At 47.3% G+C, this 23,186-nt stretch overlaps 1 protein-coding gene across 1 annotated transcript; it reads right to left on the bottom strand.

Moving 5' to 3' along the window:
* Positions 1 to 2,839: 2,839 nt before the first annotated feature.
* On the bottom strand, positions 2,840 to 22,847 carry urb1 (URB1 ribosome biogenesis homolog). Its single transcript, XM_035386306.1, has 39 exons — positions 22,539 to 22,847; positions 22,034 to 22,173; positions 21,627 to 21,778; positions 21,387 to 21,516; positions 20,818 to 20,914; positions 20,584 to 20,669; positions 20,347 to 20,472; positions 20,110 to 20,240; positions 19,806 to 20,001; positions 19,232 to 19,369; positions 18,731 to 18,904; positions 18,139 to 18,295; positions 17,762 to 17,884; positions 17,569 to 17,681; positions 17,235 to 17,354; positions 16,963 to 17,079; positions 16,348 to 16,486; positions 16,065 to 16,235; positions 15,468 to 15,667; positions 14,911 to 15,129; positions 14,593 to 14,772; positions 13,388 to 14,231; positions 12,442 to 12,646; positions 11,935 to 12,121; positions 11,592 to 11,650; positions 11,254 to 11,444; positions 10,640 to 10,750; positions 10,461 to 10,524; positions 9,607 to 9,775; positions 9,129 to 9,231; positions 8,378 to 8,538; positions 7,780 to 7,891; positions 7,546 to 7,652; positions 6,710 to 6,853; positions 5,935 to 6,044; positions 5,392 to 5,592; positions 4,739 to 4,980; positions 3,843 to 4,388; positions 2,840 to 3,247 (listed from the first exon to the last, which is right to left on the bottom strand). Exons 1-39 carry the CDS (start codon positions 22,669 to 22,671, stop codon positions 3,057 to 3,059), a joined length of 6,789 nt encoding a protein of 2,262 aa, XP_035242197.1. The 5' UTR covers positions 22,672 to 22,847; the 3' UTR covers positions 2,840 to 3,056.
* Positions 22,848 to 23,186: the final 339 nt, after the last annotated feature.

Genomic DNA, 23,186 nt, shown 5'->3' on the forward strand with positions numbered 1-23,186 from the left:
GATTTGCTTATCATGAGTCAGGACAGTCAGTTGTTTTCATTGTTGGAGCGGGATCTGACAAATGGCTTTGCATGTTACCGAGGGAATATAACCAATTTACCAACGAGAGCAAAATTAAAATGAACCAGACAAATGAGTTCATGACTTAAGACGAGGCTTGGCAGTGCTTTCGTTTCAACTTAGAAACCGATTTGAATTGTGTAAATGGAAACATTACCCACGTAATAAAAGTACATTATCTACATTTACAAGGAGTTCATGAGAAGTGAAATAAGCATGGGTTTTTTTTTTTGCCAAGATACTGCTGTTAGACCATCAATTAACATCATGTTATGTCTGAACCTGCCTTCTAAACAAAGGCCTGTGCGAGCCAATGTTTGGGCTTAGTACCAAAGAAAGACTAATCCTTTGTCAGTGTCTGTCATCATGAAGAAAAGAAACATTTCTTTGGAACTGGGAAATAACAGTGAATCCAAAGAGAAATGTTGAATGTCCTTACGAACACAAATTCAAGGTCCTTTGTCTTCTTTCACAAGTCTAGGCTAGGTGGTAAGTTATCGAAGCAATAAATACATTGGCTTGTCACATTTGTCACACAGAACAATAGCACATCTTAAAATTTCCCTTATATTGCAACCCATTGGAAACCAAGGCTAATCTATGACAGATAACCAAATTGTAGTGGTCACCTTCTAGAGTTACACAGCACTCTGAGGCAGTGTATATGTGTGTGACAGGGACACTGTGAGTCCGGTGTCACTTATTTCAATCCACAAATCAGCCTGTATATTAGACATTCGGGAGTGGCATTTTAGCACAGATCTATGCATCTACTTCTGCACTGCTCAGAATATGGCTTCAGCTGTACAGTGGCCTAAGACTAATTCTCACTTCCAACTGACTGTTCCAGAAGTACTATTTATAATGCCATGGCAACAGAGAAAACCCACCAACTTGTCAACACAAGCCCCACAAGGCAAGGGTTAGTCCAATGGGCACGCGGGTTCCAGCGAACTGGCTTTGCATAAATAATGCCCTGGGGAGGAGGCGGGTGAGGGGTGGGGGCTGGGGTGCGTTTCTGCGACAAGCTGGTGGGAGAGACACACAGAGGAAGCACGTGGTGTTCGGTTGTTTTTCTCAGCAGTCTGTTTCTGAGGAACACGAACGGTTCCTTCCGCTAACACTGCCGGCGTGTCACCTGTTTATTTCCAGACTGACGGCCAGGGGTGAAGGATTCAACTACAGGGTGCCTTTTGTCGTTTTTATAATTAACTAGAGTTTACACGCAACAGTGTGCTGCTGTTGATCATGTATACTGCCCAACCACACCTCAGCAGTTCATGATGAAATCATCAAGATTCCCAGGATTTAAAAAAAATATATACATTTTTTTTTACATGAATAAGATGTAGGTTAAGTGGGAAAACTACTTGAACTGAAATAAAAAATAAAAACAAAAAGGGGCTTATCCTGCTGATAAATAATTTGAAATAAGAAATTTATTTTCAGTGCAGACAAAAACGTTTTTTTTACTATATGACAATAATGCTGTCTTTTACTCTCAAAATTCTACATTAACTGCAGCCTAGAATAATTTCCATACTAATCTGGTCCATTACTGAGAGAAAAAGAAAAATAACATCAATCACCATCGAAGTGGAAGAATTCAAGTGTAAAACAATGAATGAATAAGAAATAATCTTTCTTTAACACAAAAGATCACAGAAAATATCATTATGCCTTGTCTTAAGTATTAAACATAACATTATTTCCCCATGGGATGCTAACATTCCAATTAGAATTCTCTGGAACTCATTAATGCATGAATGCATCCAGCCACATCCAGTAACGTCACGCACCATCAGGGTTGCGATCGTACCGATGTAGTTCCAGAGAAAAGGGCGAACCTGAAGAGCTGGATGAAGCAGCGATGTCAAGGAAGTCAGAGTCACGCTTCGCTTCACCCCGCATTTATAAAGCAAACTCTCGATCCGGGCTAAACACACTCGTGTCAGATTTCTCTCCGTGTAAGCGCACTGTTCAGTAATGGGGGTTATCTACTGCCCTCTGCTGTTCATGGCTAAAATAGCCCTTCTCTGTATTGTAAGGTCTAAAATCCATTTAAAAGAAGTTTGCAACATATTTCAGGTTATGCACTTATTTAAAATACTCTTTTTTTAAGTCTAATGGTTAGTCATTAAATGATCTACTTTATGCTGCAAGGTGAACAAAATAATGTACCTCTAACCTCAAAGCTAAAACCACAACGATGGCTATCCAGGTTTTTTTTGCAAATTATGCAAGTCTGAAACACCAAACATTTAGAGACAAAATTACTGCATGTGGGGCATGTTTTAAGAATATGGCCAATAGGGTGCAGAACAGTTAACTGAAAGTGAAGATGAGAGGTCTGAGGCCTTAACATGAGAGATACCTGACAGATTTTCCTCTAACAGACACTACTTTCTGCATTGAACTATTACACGACATGTGATGTGTATCTCAAAACACCTGTAGCTAAATGAATTTCAGCAATGAATTTCCTAAGAACGTAATGTACTCCGGGTCATCCAGAAGACAACAAACACTGAAAATGGTTTTTTTGATTTTTTGATAATGCACGGATGGATTCTTTAAGTCAGGATCTCTAGTGACCGCTGGAAGAATGTCGAAAGGGTTGGTGCAACAAGGGCAACTTCAGTCCCATAACTCTAGAGCAATTTAAAGATATTTATCCAAATAGCTCAGACCAAAGTTTGTCAATAAAATGTGCCAGTTTGGAAGCAAGACTTAAGCATCCTATTGTATATAAGTAATGAGCAGAAACGGAGCACGCAGGTTTACATATTAAAATAGGCTGTATTTCACGACGATTCAATACTTTTACATTTTGGGAAATGAACTTTGGCAGTTTTACATGGTACGTTTAAGTTGCCTGCTTTACATTATTAAAACCTTGACTGACACAGGTGCAAAATGTACGCTGTCCTCTCTCTCTCTCTCTCAGTCTCCGTGTGAACACTTGGTGTCCATGGTAACCTTCAAACGCGCGACATTCACGACGCGGAGTCCACAGCTGCGGAAATGTCCGTGCAGATTCTCCGGACCCCTGCCGGGCACTTCCCCTTCTTTGGCCCCGGGGCCCGGGCCCCTGTGACCAGCCGGACGTGGGTCAGGAACAGATCGGGAGACGCCGCCCCGCTCCACAGTTCGTGGATGTACACGGACAGAAGCTGCAGCCCTGCGCCTGCGGAGAGAACGAGCAGCGCGGCGGTTAGAGAACCGGACCTACCGTGCAGAAGACTGCATGCACTGCTGAGCCCCCTAGTGGGCACTGCTGTCACACACGACTCAAGAGCACTTTCAACAGAAACTCGACAAACTGTTTAGTCAAATAATACCCTGTTGTACAAATGAATAGTATGGGACATAAATGCTGGGGATGTTGGTTTGAATAAAGTCATTTGGTAATGTACCATTTAGTAAAATTTCCCAGCAGATCCTCTACATGCCTCAATAATGAAGACTTGCCTGATATCCTTTCAAACACTCTTTTCAGATGAGTGATTCCCAATACTGTTCCTGTAGGTTTTCACTCCAAGCCTAGAAAATCACACCTCATTCAACAGCTAGAGATCCTGTTGAGCTGCTAATTAGTAGAATCAGGTGTGCCAAATGAGGGTGTGAGGGAAAACCTACAGGACGGTAGATCTCCAGGATCAGGGTTGGGCAGCCCTGCTCTAGCTGTTGAATGCGATGTGCTGTTAGGGTTTGAGGGCAGATCTGCAGGGCTGGGAGCCGCTGTTTCAGACCCCTGTACCGGGACGGCGGCCGTGTCTCACCTCTGCTGGAGTCGTCCTGCGGTGGGTCGGGCAGGCAGGCGGCGAGGACGGCCCGGTGCAGGTCCCCCGAGAGCCCGCCCCGGGCCTCCAGCAGGGCCACCATGACGGCGGTGAGCAGCTCGGCGGTCTCCGCGCCGGCCCGGCGCGCCCGGTGGAGCAGCCTCAGGAAGTCCTGCGCCACGGCGGCGTCGGCGAGCACCGCCTCCACCGCGGCCCGGTGCGGGAGGACGTTCGCCCGCACCCAGCGCAGGAAGGACAGCGTCCCCGCGGGGTCCGGGCCCGCCCCCACCAGGGACCGGAGCGTCCAACCGACCAGCAGGTGGGCGGTGGCGGCGGTGAGGTCGCCACGGGAGACGGAGGCGGGGCTGGGAGGCGGGGGGAGGGACTCCCAGTGCGTGAGGATGCTCCTAAGGTGAGGTTCACACTCCTCCAGCGCGGCCTGCTCCTGCCGCTCCGCATCGCCCCCCACCTCCTCCGGCTGCGCCGCCGCCCGAGCGCGACTCCTCAGGGAGGAACCTTTACTCCGCCCCTTGTCCTTCACGTTACCTGCAGGAGCACAGGGGTTATATTACACAATGCATCAAAGGCAAGGAACAGCACACCAAATCAGATCAGGAGACCCATTGGAGTAGAAACATTTCCAAGACCAGAGAAATTTGAGTCTAGTGGTTCAGTTAATGGTGTAACACCTTAGACAGAAAAGTAGCCATTAAACAGTTCAGCATAGCATTTCGGCAGATGCTCTTATGCTATGCATATATAAAGCTGGATATTTTACTGAAGCAATTCTGAAGCAAGCGCCTTGCTCAAAGGAACAACAGCAGTGCCCCAACTGGGATTCAAACCCGCAACCTCAGAGTAACAAACCCAGTGCGTGACACAGCAGTAACACTCACTGAGCAGCTCCTTGACCCTGTGCCTCTCTGCCATGCCCTGCAGGGCCGACTGAAGCGGAGCATCATGGGACAGCTGGCTCCAGTGCTGGAGCAGGGCCAGGCCCTCGGTGCTGGACAGGGCCCGGTCCGGGACGGTCCCGCGGCCCATCTCTCTGTGGGCGGCCAGAGCCGACCCGCGGTGCTGGAGGACCGAGCTGAGGGTGCGCAGGAAGGGGGCCAGCTGACGGGCCTTCACACTGGACCTGCGCACGGGAGACAAACGGCTCAATGTCAGCCTCAAAAACCAGCAGACACTTTCATTTCAATCTAATGTGAATGACACCAAGAGACTTGTGCTTAACGAATGGATACACGACCACACCACATTGGCTTATCGTTGCACTGTCAAAAAAACAGGGGTCTCGCATTTCATACTTCATTAAGCTACCCTGCTACATTTTTTCCAATGACTGTGTATAAGGCATGGATTTATTCATACAAGAAAGACTGGAATACTATGCTAACCGCTGTGGGAAACGCTGAACAGAGCCAAACTCTCAGTGACTCACAGGTATGGGGTATGTAACTGGGCAGATGGCATACCTGCCATCGCAGCAGCTCGATTAGTTATTCATGTAAACAGATGGTCAGGCTCTTGGCAGACGGGGCCTTACTGTAAGTGTCTGATGAAGGCCAAAAGCACACACAGGAACTCGTTGATGAGCGGCAGAGGGAGGCATTTAGCCGGGCCCTGTGGGGCATCTCCATCCGAGGGGGTGTTCCCCACCCCCCCGCTCTCTTTCTGCCCCAGATTTGTGAACCAAAGCACGTGGACCAGGTCGATGACGGCACACAGAACCCGATTCTCCAGGTATCTGACAAAAAATAAAAACAAATAAATAAAATCCCAGAGGAAAATGATCTGTCATTTGCATTGAGTGCATTATTTCCACAAAATCTCTGACGCCGCACCATATATAATCTACTCATAGGATAAGACATCAGATGACAATGGACATTAACTGGAACCTTAAGATTCCACACACTACCTCGGGATTTTCTCTCTCGTTTTTTAAATTTCTTTTTAATTGCACTTGGACGGGGAATAATTTGTATACAAACGTCTCATGGCCGAGCAGAATTGAACAGCATTTCAGCAGCGAACTCTTCCTGTGTGTGAACACGGATGTGGGTGGGAGCTGAATGGGGGGGTTTACCTCCTCTCTGTGACCTGCAGGATCCATGTCAGAAGGCCGTGGACCTTTATGAGCTCATAGGCTGCCTTGTTGACGCGGCCAGCCTGCTGCAGCACCTCCATGATGCGAGCCTACGCCATTAACAGGAAAGAGAGGCTGGAGTGGCAACCCGTACTGTACACGCGCAATACACACACACACACTCACGCAAGCACGCACGTGCACACACACTCACACTCACACTCACACTCACACTCACACTCACACTCACACTCACACTCACACTCACACACACTACACACACACACTGTCCCGTCTGCGCGGTGCCTTCCCCGTGACCTCGCTGACTGGTACAAGTTCAGCTTCTGAGGAACAGCTCCGACACCAGGCAAGTTTGACGATGTCATACGCAGGTGAGTTATGTTAGACCCCTTCCACGCAGCTTAGGAGCTAGGCGCCTTAGTAAGTGGGGATTTAGGGCATTGAAATCACACAAAGGAGGCGATGACAGATGCAACTTCGGCCCTTTCACCCAGCGCAACGGCGAATACATTCCTACATGTCACGTGTGAAATCACTGAAGAGAGGACGCTGTCCATTTATGACATTTGTGTTAGAACACAGCTTTTATATTAAAACACAGCTTTCAACGTGTTCTCTGTGTGGAGACATTAACAAAGCAGACAAGGTGTGGAAGAGATACAGGTGGGGCCGCAAATACACAAACGAGAGCGGGGGTGCAGGCGGGGGGTAGGGGGGGGCTCACGCTGTTCTCCGAAAGCCTGATAGCACTTACCTGTGTGGACTCGTCACACAGCGGGCTGCTGTAGAAGCTCAGCAGGATCTGGAATATTCCCTGCCGGTCACACAGCTCGTAGCAGTACCGGTCCGCCAGCCCCTCCCTCAGCACGTCCACGGCCCACTCGCGCTCCGCTTTGTGCTGGGGGAGAGAAACACAAGCGCCCGCCGGTGGCAGAGGAGGGGACGGACAGGGCCCGCTCGATCACACGTTCGGGGGATAGACCCAGTCTCCTCTATCGCTACAGGCATTTACATTACAGGCATGTATCCCTCAGATGCAGACTGCCACATAAATGCATGCAGGAAACCCAGGAAAATGCATGCAGGAACCCAGGAAAACCACATTACATTACATTACAGGCATTTGGCAGATGCTCTTATCCAGAGCGACATACAACAAAGTGTATAACCATAACCAGGAACAAGTATGACGAAAACCCTAGAGAGAAGCACCAGTCCAAGTGCAGGGAACAACCGCATAGTTCAACTTGGACCCTGAAGGTAAAACTGATTAACACTAACACAAACGAGAACAGCAACAACGCAGTCCATGGAAAAATACAAGCAAAAGTTAAGACAGGTGCATTAACTAAGTCACCTACGAAACACATCCCCTCCACATTTACTACAGAGCTTTCATCTGGATGTTCACTGAAGGTGCTTCACAAAATGAGATTAATAAACCTGGCGGGAAAATTATTTCAGACCACAAGAATAAAATAAACTAGCTTTACATGCTTAGAGCAACACAAGGTGTGTCCATCATTCAGCTCAAGACAGGTTGACGAATGAAGATCAATGGAATGATGACACTAAATGGTTCAACGTTACCTCCAAATCAAAGCTGTAGAAGAGCCGGAAGAATTCCGGAACTTTCTTCAGGTCCAGATACTGATGGGTCAGCAGGAACTTGTTGACGATCATGTACATGTGCTCCTCTGAATACAAGGGGACACACAGGAAGTGAAAAGTGTGGTTAAAACAAGCATCACGCAAATGGCGACGGCCACCCACAAGCACAAAATTTCCACAAACAAAAGACGCAATCGGGGGACATTAACCAACCGGGTCTGAGCATCTGCTGGGCCACCTTTGCGATGTACGTCACCAGCAGGAACGGGAGACGGAGGTTCTGCTGCCGAATGCCGTTCTTCACGGTGTCCAGCAGATAGAGAAGCTGAGGACCAAGTACCCAGGATACAGTTAACTCACTGAGCGGTACGCAAGTACATCAACACACAGGTCTACAGGGAATGAGTACAGAGAACAGTCTGCTGTTACAGCAGAATCATTCACCCTGACTGAATGAACCCAGTAGCTGGCAGTACACGTATTCTTCAAAAACACAAAAAAATCCTTATTGACGCTAGAGGCTTCAAGTAGTACTAGTGATTTGTTGAAATTTTGTAGGCTGTGTTTGTTGGGAAAATGGAGCCTTTTTGATCTGGCAACTGCCAAGCACATTACAACATCATGAAACACATTTATAAAAGCTACTACCTATGAACTTACCATCATTTTCTTTACTTACACAAAAATGAAATTCACAAGAGTTTATGCAAATGAACAGACAGCTACTAAACCACAACCAAGGGTTCTGATAAGGCGAGCGCCCTGTGTTAAACAAACACTGTGTGTGACCTGCGGACGGAGACCCGCTCACCTGTCTCTTCTCTCTGAACCGCGCCCCCTCCAGGTGATGGTGGAAGCACCCCAGCACCTGATAGGCTGCCGCTCGCACTTTGGGGTCGTAGCTGCTCAGGGCCGCCACCGTGACCCCGAGGGCGTGGCTCGACACAAATTTGTAGCAGTCAATCACAGACTCTGAGGGAGCAGAGAATGACATGGACTTCAACACATACTCAGCGGAAGCAGGAGTTAGGCTCCCACTCTTAAGAAGGTGTTTTACTTTATATGAAGAGAATTCAAACCTACTCTATTCATTGACAAACACAGTGAAAAATGATAAATGGACTGCATTTATACTATGCATTTTCCAGCAACAACTGCACAAAGCACTTTAAAATGAATGCCTCTCATTCACACACACACCAACGGCGATCAAGGCAGCCTCGCAAGTTTGCCAACCAGCTTGTTGGGAGCAATCGGGTGTGAGGTGTCTTGCTCAAGGACATTTCGACACAGAAGACCAGGGATCGAACCGACAACCTTCCACTTGCCAGACGACCGCTCCACCTCCTTAGCTCTACCACACTACCTCCTTAGTTCTACCGCACTACCTCCTTAGTTCTACCGCTCTACCTCCTGAGGGAATGTCACCCCATAATCTGGTGATCAACATACAATATGATAAATGTAAAGCAATATTAATGTTAATGTTAATAATGCAATGGTGTCCAGTAGAGGTTAAGTTTCTGTCCTGTTCACAGGTATGGTTTGTTCCTGGATCTTACCTGGCCTAAGCAGGCTACTGAAGAGCGGCAAGAGGAAGCAGGGATCATACAGGCTGCCCAGGTCCTGGACTCCTTCCTCTCTGTACAAGAGCTCTTTTGCCTCCTAGTGGAAAACACGGGAAAAGGTGCTGGACGTCACATAAAACGCCTGGATTATATCATTTTTACTTACATTTATTTTAAATTTGACTTTCAACAAAATGCAGTGCTTGGTTTTCTTTTCCTTCATTCAACATTTTAGTTTGGCCGGTCAATTCTGAATTCAAATCACAGACGTACCAGCCACCAAAAAGGAAAAAAAAAAAAAGTTCTTCAAGACTTTAGTGAGGGTTCAGTGAGGGTGGGGGGAAGGGGAGGGTTTACCTGGAGGAATATTCAGTGGTTTATGAGGGTTTGTGGGACGGGGAAGGGGGGGGGGGTTTACCTGTGGGACTATGCGGTGCTGTATGAGGGCTTTGGGGGGGGGGGGGGGGTTTACCTGCGGAATGATCCGGCGCTGCTGGGGGAAGTGCCGCACGGTGTTGAGCATTCTGTCGGAGCTCAGCAGGGCCAGCAGGTCTTCAGAGCTGGGCTGCTGCCACAAGGATTTCCCCAGGCTTTTACAGGCCTTGTGGTGCTCCACTGCCGCTGGGCCCCACAGCACAGACCTGGAGAACACCCAATAATATAAATACACACACAGCACAGACCTGGAGAACACCCCATAATATAAATACACACATAGACACATACACACACACAGCAGAGCAAAGACCTGGAGAACACCCCCAAATATAAATAAACACATAGACACATACACACACACACAAAGCACAGCACAGACCTGGAGAACACCCCCAAATATAAATACACACATAGACAGACACACACACACACACACACACACACAGCACAGACCTGGAGAACACCCCATAATATAAATACACACATAGACACATACACACACACACACACACACACACACACACAGCACAGACCTGGAGAACACCCCCAAATATAAATACACACATAGACACAGACACAGACACACACACACACACACACACAGCACAGCACAGCACAGCACAGACCTGGAGAACACCCCCAAATATAAATACACACAGAGACACACACACACACAAGTACACACACACAGGGACACACACACACATGCATATGCACACAGACAGGCACACACTCTGGCAGACAGCCAGACAGACATACACGAACACACACAAACACAGAAAAACAAATGTACATTCAAAGACTAGAACCAAAACTATTCCCACAGACATGCAGAAAGGAACACACACAGCATGACATGCAAAAATCAAATGACGCAGCTAGACGTACTGAAACTCGGCCAAGCTGATATTGTTTCTCTCGTACTCCAGCAGAATCAGGAGCAGCTTCTGGTCTGCACAGAAAAATAAACATTTTACTACCATTTAAAATTCACGTATAACAACAATTTTATGCAAAGCATCTGCACGTGCAGTTCTGTTACAGTTGAAACTTCACCCCATAGTTACCTGAAGTACACAAAGTAGCGCCGTAAGCACCCAGCAGAAGCACAAAATGGCCGTTGTCGCAGACTGCAGGGCATTTCCTCACCAAAGCCAGCAGGAGGGACACCAGGGCTTCTGCAATTCACACAGGACAGGAAACTCACTCAGGTAGTACAGCTAATGCCCCACCGCAAGACACTTGGGCCAGCACTATCACTATCTTGATTATTTCACCGTTATCTTGAAATATCTGAAGTCTTAAACCTGAACAATGTTTGTGTATAAATGCTGAAAAATAACACATCAAATAATCAGAATCCCAAAAGACACCACCGGATAATAGGATGATGTCTTGAATTTTTTTTTTTTTTAAACGGGGCGATTAATCTGAGAAAAATGGCAGGTTGCAAAAAAACAACCTTCTCTCTAAATGGTGCACAACTGTGCTCATACCAGAGAACATTAAGGGCCTGATTTACTCCGATATTTAGCATGTGCAAAACCTTTTAGCACATACAAAACTAGTAACACAACCAATGGCTGGTCATGCTACTGGTTTAGCGTGTGCTAATAGGTTTTGCACATGCTAAAGGTCTAAGTGTATCAGTCCCCAAGCCCCATTAGCATCTTCTCTGTACCTTTAGACTGAGGGCTTTCGTTAGCTTCTTCCTGCGAGCACAGCACGGAGGGCAGGAACAGCGAGTGGCTGGTTGTCATCATGTGAACGGTTGCTAACGGCAGCAGGTCTTTTGGGGTGTCATCGCCGCAGTACATCACCTCCAGCAGGCCGCACAGAGTGTCCAGGAAGGTCGCGTCTCTATAGCGATACCTGGGCGGAGGAGTTAGCGTTTAGCATTTCACATCAAACCCACAGTCCACCGGCAAAAACATGGTGCGTTCCTGCCAGACAGGGGCTTCACACGCTTGTAGAAGCCAGCGACAACACAGCAAGAAGACACTGAAAATGTGCACTCACTTCAACCCAGCCTTCACAAAACTGTTCCAGTCCTGCGGGGTCACGTCCTGTGGACAAGCCTGCGAGAAAAGCATTTAAATTAGCGAGGCCAGGCACAACACAACACACAGACTCCCAAAGGAAACACGCAGACACGTAGCCTGAATGGAGTCTAAAATAAAATAGATTTTGTTTTATTTTTATCTCAGCTTTTCACATTCGTTAGACATTTACACCCCAGAGACTAGGGCACATTCAGGCACGACTGCAACTTTCCCAAACAGCAGAAAACAGTGAGGCAGCGTGCACTGTGACGGTGAACGGTGAGGGGTACCAGCAGGCAGCGCCCCAAACTGCAGCTCACCAGCAGCTCCTTCACTCTCCCCAGCATGCTCTCCTCCTCCTGTCTCATCGCCTTCTCCTGCTCCTTGTGGGTGGAGTAGGCACTGATCAGCCACCGGAGGGCAGCGGTGGGCAGAGACTTCGTCCACGAGGCCAGCTGCTCGGGAGAGCTTGCAAGTTTGTCTGTGATAGGCTCCACCAGTTTCCACCTGCAGAAATACGCAAATACCCAGCTTTCCTACTGATATACACTGACACAGCAGCACAGTACAGCACACTGGTCATCCGTTACACTGCTCTCTGTTTGGTAACACAAAATTCACATGTAGAGCATTGCATCCCTAGATAATATTTACACTGAAGCAACAATTTGTGTTTTTATTTATATAAGACCGAGTAACTGATGCAGGAGATTGCTTAGGCAAAGTCGTAACTCGTGTGAATCGTGTGCCACAGATATCAGAGTCCTCCCCAGCATACGCCTGGACGCCATTTTGAGACAGGCAGGTACAGAGGCTGCGATGCTGACCTTTCGAAGCCGTCGGCCGTGCGGAGGAGAGCAGGCAGCCCGTCCGTTAGCTCCCCGATGTCCTTCGGTCTGGCGGCCAGGCTGATCAGCTGGGACAGGACGTCCACCCGCTGAGAGAGGGGGTCCTCTGCGTCCCCAGAGAGGACCGAGCGGGACAGCGGGGCCAGCAGCGCCTCTCTTAGAGCCCTCAGCACCGCCGTTTGGACTGTACCACCACGAGGGAAAGATACAGAACTTCATTATAGCACTGCTGTTTGGACTGTACCACCATGAGGGAAAGATACACTGCATTATAGAGCTGCTGTTTGGACTGTACCACCACGAGGGAAAGATACAGAACTTTATTATAGCACTGCTGTTTGGACTGTACCACCATGAGGGAAAGATACACTGCATTATAGAGCTGCTGTTTGGACTGTACCACCACAAGGGAAAGATACACTGCATTATAGCACTGCTGTTTGGACTGTACCACCATGAGGGAAAGATACACTGCATTATAGAGCTGCTGTTTGGACTGTACCACCACAAGGGAAAGATACACTGCATTATAGCACAGCTGTTTGGACTGTACCACCACGAGGGAAAGATATACTGCATTATAGCACTGCTGTTTGGACTGTACCACCATGAGGGAAAGATACACTGCATTATAGAGCTGCTGTTTGGACTGTACCACCACAAGGGAAAGATACACTGCATTATAGAGCTGCTGTTTGGACTGTACCACCACAAGGGAAAGATACACTGCATTATAGCACAGCTGTTTGACACACATTGATAGTGGCTGATGCAAGTTTCTTCCTTCTCCACTGTACAGTGCTTTGAAATGGTAAACAGCTGATATGTAAATTCCGTCCATTATGTCTGTAATTATTATTATAAAACATGCTTATACAGAATGTCTTTAAATAACGAGAAGTAATAAATAATCCATGTTTCTTACCATCTTTGGGTTGGGCGGGGTCGTCCTGGCTGGCGGCTGTCAGGTAGGCCCCCAGCAGGGGTAGAAACGCGTTCAGTTCTCCCGCGAGCTGCTCCACGTGGGGCGGCTCCAGACACCAGAGCTCGAACTGTAGCCGGTGGGTGGAGCAGTTGCTCAGCATCGCCGCGGCGACGGCCACCGCGGAGGGGCGGGGCCTGCGCAGGCAGTGGAGCAGCGCCTCGGCGGGCACCAGCGCGGCGGCGGCCGGCTCCGCGCACAGCGCCCCCTGCAGGAAGTCCTCCAGCGGCTGGCTGGCGCAGGAGGTCAGCAGGGTGGCCAGGCCGCGCAGGTGAGCCTGGGACAGGAGCAGGGCGCGGTCATGTGACGCCCGCCCGCCGCTCCCCGTCAGCACGGTCAGCGCGGCCCGCCCGTACGCGCTCAGCTCCGCTGGACCCGCCCCCCCGGCCACGCCCACCGCCAGTCTCTCCTGGGGGAGGAGGAGCGCGGCGGAGATCACCGCCCGCACGCCCGTCTCCTCCATGTACTCGTGCAGCGCCAGCAGGCCCCTCAGCGGGAGGGACTCCCTCGGCCCCGCCCCGCTCGCCGGCTCCTCCCCCAGCTCCTTCAGCACCGCCCTCTCGATGGCCGCCAGGTAGGCGGAGACGAGGCCCAGGCCGTCCAGGGCTCTGAGGGGTGGGGCGGCGAGCTGGAGGAGGGCCAGGGTGCGGTCGCTGAGCTCGGAGCAGAGGCGCTTCAGCCGCACCGGGTTCAGGGAGTGAGCGGGAAACGCCCCCAGCTCCCGAGCCAGGAACCACTGCTCCAGCGTGGGGTGCTTAAAGATGGAGCCCAGCACTGCCAGCAGCACCTAAAACACACACAGGCACACACACACACACACAGCACACACAGATTTTATTTTACTACTGTTGCATATCCTGGGTTTGTTTCTCTGTAAAGGACTTAAAGGTGTCGTGCAAATACAAATTTGACTTGTTATTTTTAATACTTTCTCATAAACAAATAAAAATATTATATTAAAACAAAATCACTTGACCAATGCCTTATTTATATATACTGTGTAGTCTATCTGTGTAACACATGGTTTACTCATTTATAGAAATAAACCCAGTTAATTCATGAAGCGGTAAATGAAATAAAATAATCACAGAGACTGCATTTTCACTCATTCTGCAGCAGCACTAACGACAGACGCTACAGACACATACCTGGTCTTTACTGACGCCGTCCCCAGGTTCGGAGTCCGCTTCCAGGAAGAGCTCCGATCCCTCCTGAGGCTCTGTGGCCACGGGTTCGACCGCTTGCTCCAGGCTCTGAAGCTTATTCACTAAAGCTTTGAGCACTTCCATGAGAACCTGCAGCACCTGCACACCGCTCTCCTTGGAAAACTGATGAGAAAAAAAAAAAATCACACACAGCCACCCAAGGTGTCAGATAATGCTAATCACACAAAAACTGAGTTCACTATGACAACCACTGCGAAGACAGCATCGCTGCTGAACCGTGTGTAGTTCACGCGTACGTACCGTGCTGAAGTTGTCCACGGTGGTCTTGACGTAGAGCAGGACTTGCTTGACTGCCACCGGGAACTCAGACAGCTCCAGCGAGGCCAGGCCTTCCTCCAGCTTCTCCCTGAAGGAATCCTGGAGCAGGCCAGCAGCTCCGTGGCTGTAGGCTGCCTGCATCGCCGTGGTGAAGGAAACCACACGCTCTGGCCCAGCCGAGGAGGACTCACAAGACTTAAACTACAGAACCAAACAGAAAAAAACAGCAATTCCCAGACAGATTATAATCCCAGAAACTATTTTACAGCAATGCAAGTATTTTCTGCAGGAACCAGCCCAGATTCAAATAATGAGTTCAAATACTTCAAGCATTTAAACACCAGTCTAAAAGTCTGGCAGTTTATTAAACTTTTCAAAAGTAACACTATTATGACAAATATTCCAGAACAAAATAGGATTCTGTCCTGGAATACAGATTGGTGTACATGTTTCACAGAAAATGATGAGGGTTCTGGAAGAGCACTTTAAAGTTCTCCCACTATGAAAAAGAAAAAAGTGTGTGTAATACATATTCCTACCAGCTGCTCTCTGGACTGCTGGGGCAGCCACTGGGCGTAGTAGCGATGGAACTCCGCCACAGAGGGGTGTGGAGTTCCAGAACTTTCCGAGGAATCCAGCTCTTTGTCGTACTGCTGCAGAGCCAGGCAGAGAGGGAGGGGGTCTCTCTGAGAGTGAAGGACGTCCAGGAGGACGGAGGCCAGGTACTCGTACACCACACCTGGGGGAAAACAGGCACGGTGAATGTGGCCCATATGTGGTGGATATCAAACATCCACAAACTCTGCAGGCCAAAGAGTTTCCCTTTGAGTCAGAATGTGAAATCTTAGCCTCAAACCCAAACACGCTCTTAAAGTTTGTGAGATTGGCTAGTCTTATACTCAAAGTCAATGATTCGGTTTAAATGAGTCGCTGCATTCAACTGAAGCCACAAACACAAAATCAAGAGTCACTAGAAAACATAACCGCCCATTGTTTTGTCAGGAAAAAACATACTTTAGAAAAACATACTGGTAGTTATCTTCCATCAGTGTTTACCAATTCAAGACTCGCAGTACTGCGAGATAATGACCCTGAGATGTGGAGATAGGAATGAGGTCAAAGAGAATCTGTTTCACCTTTCTCATCTTTAAAATTAGCGGGCAGGTTGTTCCGAGCCTCCAGGATGGCGGGCACCACCGCGCTGAAGGGGAAGGTCTGCGTGATGAGGTCATCACTAAGGGACGGCCCCAGGTCCTCGACCTCCCCCTCGCTGCCCTCCATGATCACGTCCACCATGTCCAGCACGTCTGAAACAAGAGTGGCGGGAAAGCCCTCCAATCAGCTCTCAGCATCTCCACTGTGTCCATAGAGGCGGCTCCCGTTCGTGGGCCCAATTCAGTGCGGGGAAAAGCCGCTCACCATCGATGTGCGAGACGGGGATGCTGACGGCGTCCGCCTCCTGGCCGCTCAGCGAGGCCTGCAGGTAGGCCGCGTCCTGGACCACGCCCGCCGCCTTGTCCATGTACGTGTAGGGACTGGACACCAGCCTCACCAACACCTGCATCCCCACAGTGACCGTGAGAATCACACTTGCACACACCACGGTTCCATCAGTACATCATATGGCACATTCAAAGACTTTACAAGAACCATATTCATGTTTTCATAGGGATTATTTGTAAATGACCGACCATATAATGGACTAAACTAGAACTTATTTTGCTACTCCCAAAAACAACCCCCTCATTGTAACCTGTTTGATTACAGGAGATTTCATGGTTTGGGGAAAAAAAAAGATATGAAGTTACTGAATTTCAAAATCTAACATTTTCTATATGGGATGTGCAGCTACAGTCACAAAAAACCTGGGATAAAAAGGGATCCATATAAAGGCACACAATAACAAAAACCACAGTACTTTAAAGTACCCTGTGCAAAATCTTAGCAGGCACACACAGAAAGGAAAGCAGTGTTAACATCTTTAGAAAGGACAGAGGGACAACTATGATAGCATGAGAGAATGAGCAGACCCACCCTTTCCAGGAAGTGGATGACAGCTTCCTGTTGTGAGGGAAGCAGTCTTGCCAGATGGCTGAGCCAAAGTTCCAGCTCCTGCCAGGTGTACTCAAATACACCGCTGTCCTTGAGCACCTGAGAGGAAATAAAATAATTAACAATTATAATAAATAACAATAACACATTTCATACAAAGAGTTTAACCCTATTTCAGATATAATATAAAAATAAATGTAAAATAAAAATAAGTAAAAATGGGAACAGTCTGGGGAGAATAAACTGCCGCTCACTTTGAGGACCAGCATCCTTGTGGAGGTCTTCAGCCGGCCATCACTGCTGCTCACAAACATCTTGAGCAGGAGGTAGAAGACCGACTTCTCTCTGCCCGCTGCTTCTGTGTCCACAATATCCTGCAGAGGGAAAGCAGCCATTCAGCAGAGGCAGCTTTAGAGTGGGCTAAATACCGTAGCACTACCGACGTAGCGTACAACATGAAATCATGGAATGAAAAGGAGGTGCAAAAGACTTTTCAACAAGGGTGAGTCATGTCTCACAGTTAAAATAACAGAGAGTAAAACAGGCACCGCAAAGGAAAGAACAGCCAAAGCACTTCCTACGCCTCACCTGAACTCGGAACCAAGAGAACTTGCTGGCAGGTAGGTCCAGGGCCAGCTGCAGCATCTGGTGCTGGAGAACCGGAGGAACCTCCTCCTTAATGCCCCTCTCTGACACAATCCCTGAAAAATAAGGGGCTTTAGCTGCCAAAGGTTCTTCACAAGACACCAAGATCCTCTTGCAGTCAGACAGATCCGCATACCTTTTAAGAGCTTGCTGAAGTCAAATGTGCACTGGCTGACAAGATGGGGGACAACCTTCTGGTAGAGACAGATGACCTGAAGAATCAAGGCCTTGAAAAGGATGGCAGCTGCATCATCGGGCCCTGACACACAGACAGGAAGTAGAACGCACAATCGCCTTTGAGCCAATCAGAAATGTTCAATTAACCCTTTAAGATGTAAGATCGCAAGCATGTGATTAGAATGTTCTTATGCTAATGTAACACTCACTACTGGTAACTGAAAACTGACAGCAAAGGAGTTCTAGAATACCGACATTCCAATAAAACCTGCTCTTTAAAGGGATAAAAAAGTACAGAAGCTGTAGCTGGACTATGAAGCAAAAGCAGGAAGTTACCAGACTCAGGAGGCTTGGATGCTTTTTCCTGGCCACTCCCCTTCTTCCCCTTTGTTGCCCCTTCCTCTGGCTTCCCCTTTGTTGCCCCTTCCTCTGGCTTCCCCTTCTTTGTCAGAGACTGCCATTTTGACACGATGCTGGTCATGTCTGGCAAGATCTAGCGAGAAGCCAAACAGAGCCATTTTTATATCCTTTTTCAGTTTGTTTTTTCATTCAACATTTGTCCATTTGGTCCATTATTCATGGTTCCCACACTTATGCCACCAAATCAAGGACTTCAAAAGCTTTTAAGGTCTCTGAAATCTGAGGACCAATGGCAACTAAATAAGGCATGTCTTGCACATCATCAGCGATGCGATATACATATCAATGACTTCAATATTGCTGAAAATAAACGCTGTTCAAGAAGTTCCTAAAGGCACATTTTTGATTGAAAAAAGATAATGGCTTGATTTTACTTTTATGTGATAAATTTGACAATTCCCAAGGACACTCAAAGAGCAGGATAGTCCTGATTCCTCCAGAGAAACTCCTAAGCATAGCTATGGAAAGCTCAGCTCCCATTGGCTGAGGAGTGTGGGGTAGGCGGTACCTTGCTGAGGGCCTCCCGGTACTGCTGTACAAAGTCCTCCATCATGGCGGGAGTGTAGATCTCTGAGCTCTGCCACACGGCCCTGTCCAGGCAGTGCTCCATGTTCTTCTGGGCCCTCCTCAGGATGAAGGAGACCAGGGAGAGAGTCGTGTGCTGAACCACTGCATTACCCATCTAGGGGCGAAAATAATACCAAAAAAAACCTCCATAACCCATTAACTCCCGACAGCATGAGTAATACAAGATGTAGACTGACAGACTATCAGAGGTGCAAAGTCCAGGGGGCAGAAAGTAAAAGTCCTGCCATGCGTTCTTTTCCTACGCATTAACTCTGCCAGCTGATTTCACAAATTAGTTCTACCTCCTGGCTGAAGAATTGTACTAGTTAGCTATTCTATGTGACTAAAACTAAATACTGGGGAGGACTTTCACGTTCTGAACCTGGATTTTCCACCTCTGCTGACAATCTGGTGACAGACAACGAGTAGCCTCGCTACTCACATTGAGGCCCTGTGTGAAGAAGGCCTTATTGCAGACGGGTGGAAGTGATGTCACCATCACCATGGTGAGCAGACGAGGCAGAGGGATGAACTCCCCAGTTTGGAAGGCCTTTGAAACCTCCGGCTGAGCTTCATAGATCTGCAAGTCAATGGAAAATACTGCAGGTTACAATTTTGAAACCTGATAGAAAATTGTCCCGAAACATCAGCAAGCTCAAATCACGGCACCATCTTCTGCCATCTGCTCTGAAGGCGTGGGTTATGTTTAAAAACGCAAACATATGTACAAATGGGTTGATGCAGGTATATTATTTCAGACAAAAAACGAAAATGTAAAGAAATGTTAAAGAAATGTTAAGCAGACAGTTCAAACAACTCTGCTGAGTCTATCCCTTGCAATTGCATGGATACTGAATGAGTATGCAAGCTATCCTCTTCCTCAGTACTATCATACCTTGTTTACACTATAAGAAAGCAACTGCGTACACAATGTAAGCCCTGGATAGGAGCACTTGCTAAACAACTGTAACATAATGCAACACAGCGAAACAGAGCTTCAGAAAAGAGCACACTACCTTCTTGAGGAGGGTGACGTTATCCTGCCAAGCGCTTTTCAGGCGTGGGGTGAAGGAGTACTGCGTCTCCTTGAAGTACCTGGGCAGGAGGTCGGGGCTTCCCTTGAGAACGCTCACCACCAGCTCGGCCATGAGCTCGTCCTCCGTGGCCTGCTTCAGCCCCACCAGGAACTGCAGCAGGACGATGTTCCCCGCCCTGATCACACGGACGGAAAGTCATCAGGACAGAGAGAGAGAGAGAGAGACAAAGAGGGAAAGAGAGAGAGAGACGGCTGGAGGACGATCGCCGAAACCGCGCACTTACCGACCGGCCGTTCCAAAGCTGGGGTCGTAAAAACTGATCCCGTACTTCCGGGAGCAGCACAAATCGATGAGGAAATTGTGCGTGAGTTCCCGTACCACCACCTTACCGGCTTCCTCTGAATTCTCGGCCACCTACGACATGAAAAAAACCAAATGGGCCAAAATAAAAAACTGTCAAAAAGAAGACTCTCCATCAAAGCCTGACACAGCATTTGAGAGGAGATCGTTGCCCACAAACCTGACTGCCATCTAGACTTGCGTCCACAATCCCGTTCCACTTGTACAGAGATGTGATTTGAGCTAAAACGGAAGGGCCAAAGAATCTCACTTTCTGCGTCTTGCTGATGGCCTTGTTCTGCACAACCTTCAGCAAAAAAAAAATGAGGAAAAAAACACATCAGATCAAAATAGAAGAAAGGAAGAGTTTCGGTTTTTCAGTGAGGACAATTAAAATTACAGGATAAAAAATTCTTACTTTGGTCTGCAGAGTTGACAAAACAAGGTTCACAATGGAAATTCTGTCTTCCTTCAATCCACTGGACAAAATGTCAGGCAGGAAATCTAATGATTGACCAAAAAATTATTTTGAGTTCACGAGACACTGATGACACATCCAACAAGGAAAACAATGAAAATACCACCGACCATAAATGTATTTGTGAACAAATTAAAATGCTACTTTTCTACTGAAAATAAAGAAAATATTCACCTTTCATCTCAAGAACTTGTCCTATAGTGACATGGTCCCCGGATACCAGGAAGCTAAGTGCAAACTGAATATATGCCATACGGACATCAGGTCTACCCTGTTAAAAGATAAATAAAATTTTTTAAATGAAATTAACACACAAAAATCTGCATAAAGTTTCTTAAACTGAACAAAAAACCAAGTGGCTAGAAAAAGAGGAGGAAACTCCACACACTGCTGACAGACAATACAAATGCAGGCTGGATAATTTAGCGTTAGCACATAGTTTTTGCCTCAGAATAAACACATGCAACACATTACATTACAGGCATCTATCAGACGTATTCAGAGCGACTAACACAACTTTTTTTTTCCTTTTATACAGCATTTTACATTGCATCCACTTTTACAGCTGGGTATATACTGAAGCAATGCAGGTTAACTACCTGTGACTTTTAAGTTACAAGACCAGCCCCTTACCCATTCTATACCCATTACTACATACATTACCCATGAAACTATACTACATTTTTGAGAGCCGCAATTTCTGACCAAACACTGACCATCATAAAGTGACAACAGTGCCTCACCATCTTGTCTCTCCTCCTGGCCAATGAGGACAGACCCTTACTGAACTGGAACTGGCTGAAGACTTCCCTCGCAGTGTCCGGGCCCTGAGACACCATAGCCGAGAGGAAGCAAAGACACTGCCGGACGAATCTACACGAAACAAGAAGTGTTTTGGATGCAGGTGAGGGTGTCAGTTCAGGCCAGACCCGGTGGCAACAGCTTGATATCAGTCATAAAGGACAGCTACCAGAACACAGTACCTGTGGTTTTCTGAATACAGCGACGACTGCAAGAGTTTCATGAAGCTGGTAACCGTTTTCTTAACAATGGTGGACCCCACCATGCTAAAGTGAGAGAGGTCAGTGGCAGTCCGCAGCAGGATCATCTCCAAGCTCTGGAAGACCAGCATCAACTGGACACAAAACACAATTAAATGGGCTTGACACTCCACAATAAACGCAATCTTTGCACATACAGGAATTCGGCCGATCATTTTGGTGCAGCAGGTCAACATAAACTCTGATTGTCAGCATCTCAACAACAATGATGCTTCTGATAATGACTTCTACACAACAAAGCTATACCCGAATAGCTGTCGTCGCCTAGCTAATTCTCTCAGAATTACTTGAATAATTATAGCTGGTACTATCGTTCGCACAGTACTCACTTCGTTCTCCGTGTGTTTTTCCCCCTCCAACAACTTGAATATTTCGGCACACTCCATGGAAACTTTAATATACCCCTCGACAACATCATACAGGTCTGGGCATGGCAATTTCTTTGCTATCGAAATGAACGTTTCCAGACCTGTGGGGGAAGCACTGTTTTATAGAACCCCAAATGGAGAAACACACTGTACAATCCCACGGTTAACAAAGTTTATTAAAATCAGAAATCAGTGTCAATCTATGATCATATACAACAAGCTCAATTACGTTATACAGCTAACCTCAACCATTCCATTCAGATGCTGCTGGTGGTACAGCGTTCTAGTCTCGTACGATGAGAAAAAGTGCACACAGGCTAGCTTTCACAGTAGCTAACTAGGACAGTGGCAAACTACCTGGGTACAATACCAACCAACATGACATACTACTAGTCAAGAAGAACTGACCAGATATAGGGCAGCAAACTAGCTGGGAATAGCTGAAAATAACACCCACAGCACTTACCCTTCATGGTTTTGGTTGGGTCTTTCAACATGGATTTGAAAACGGTTCCATTAAATTCAACTTCCACTACTTTTGTTTTCTTTGCCGGTGTGCTAGACTCCTCCGAGTCTTCTTTTGCACGTTTTTTCGCCATTATTTTAGCTATTATTAGGCTACATGAAAAGGTGAAAATTGATGTAGCATATACGATCAGCGTTCAATGCAGCTGCAGCACAGAACTCAACCTGCCCATATCCCAGACACACGTGTGCGCTGTCGTCAAGGAGTGTCCGTCTCAAATTGTTGCCGTGTAACTGTATGAAGCATGCTGGCTTTAGTTCCTGTCCTGACCGTTAAATTTGTTTGAACCAAAAGTGGTTCCGAAACATTATTAAACGCATTAATAAATGGTGTGATTCTGTAAATAGATCATTTTTAATTCATGGTAAAAGAAAATTACTGAATCCATGTGCTTCTTTGAGCTATAATATATGCGTATTTGCATGCATGCACGCGTATGCTTGTCTCTCTATAGATTTAATTATCGCATGGTACATATATTTGTATGCATTATTATCAGTTACTCATAACAAACGCAGTACAAAAAAAATTACATTTCAGCAAAAACGTTTTCAACGTACAAAAATGCCAACGCACACCAATTACTGT

This window comes from Anguilla anguilla, chromosome 12 (assembly GCF_013347855.1).
Source record: "Anguilla anguilla isolate fAngAng1 chromosome 12, fAngAng1.pri, whole genome shotgun sequence".
NCBI lineage: Eukaryota > Metazoa > Chordata > Actinopteri > Anguilliformes > Anguillidae > Anguilla > Anguilla anguilla.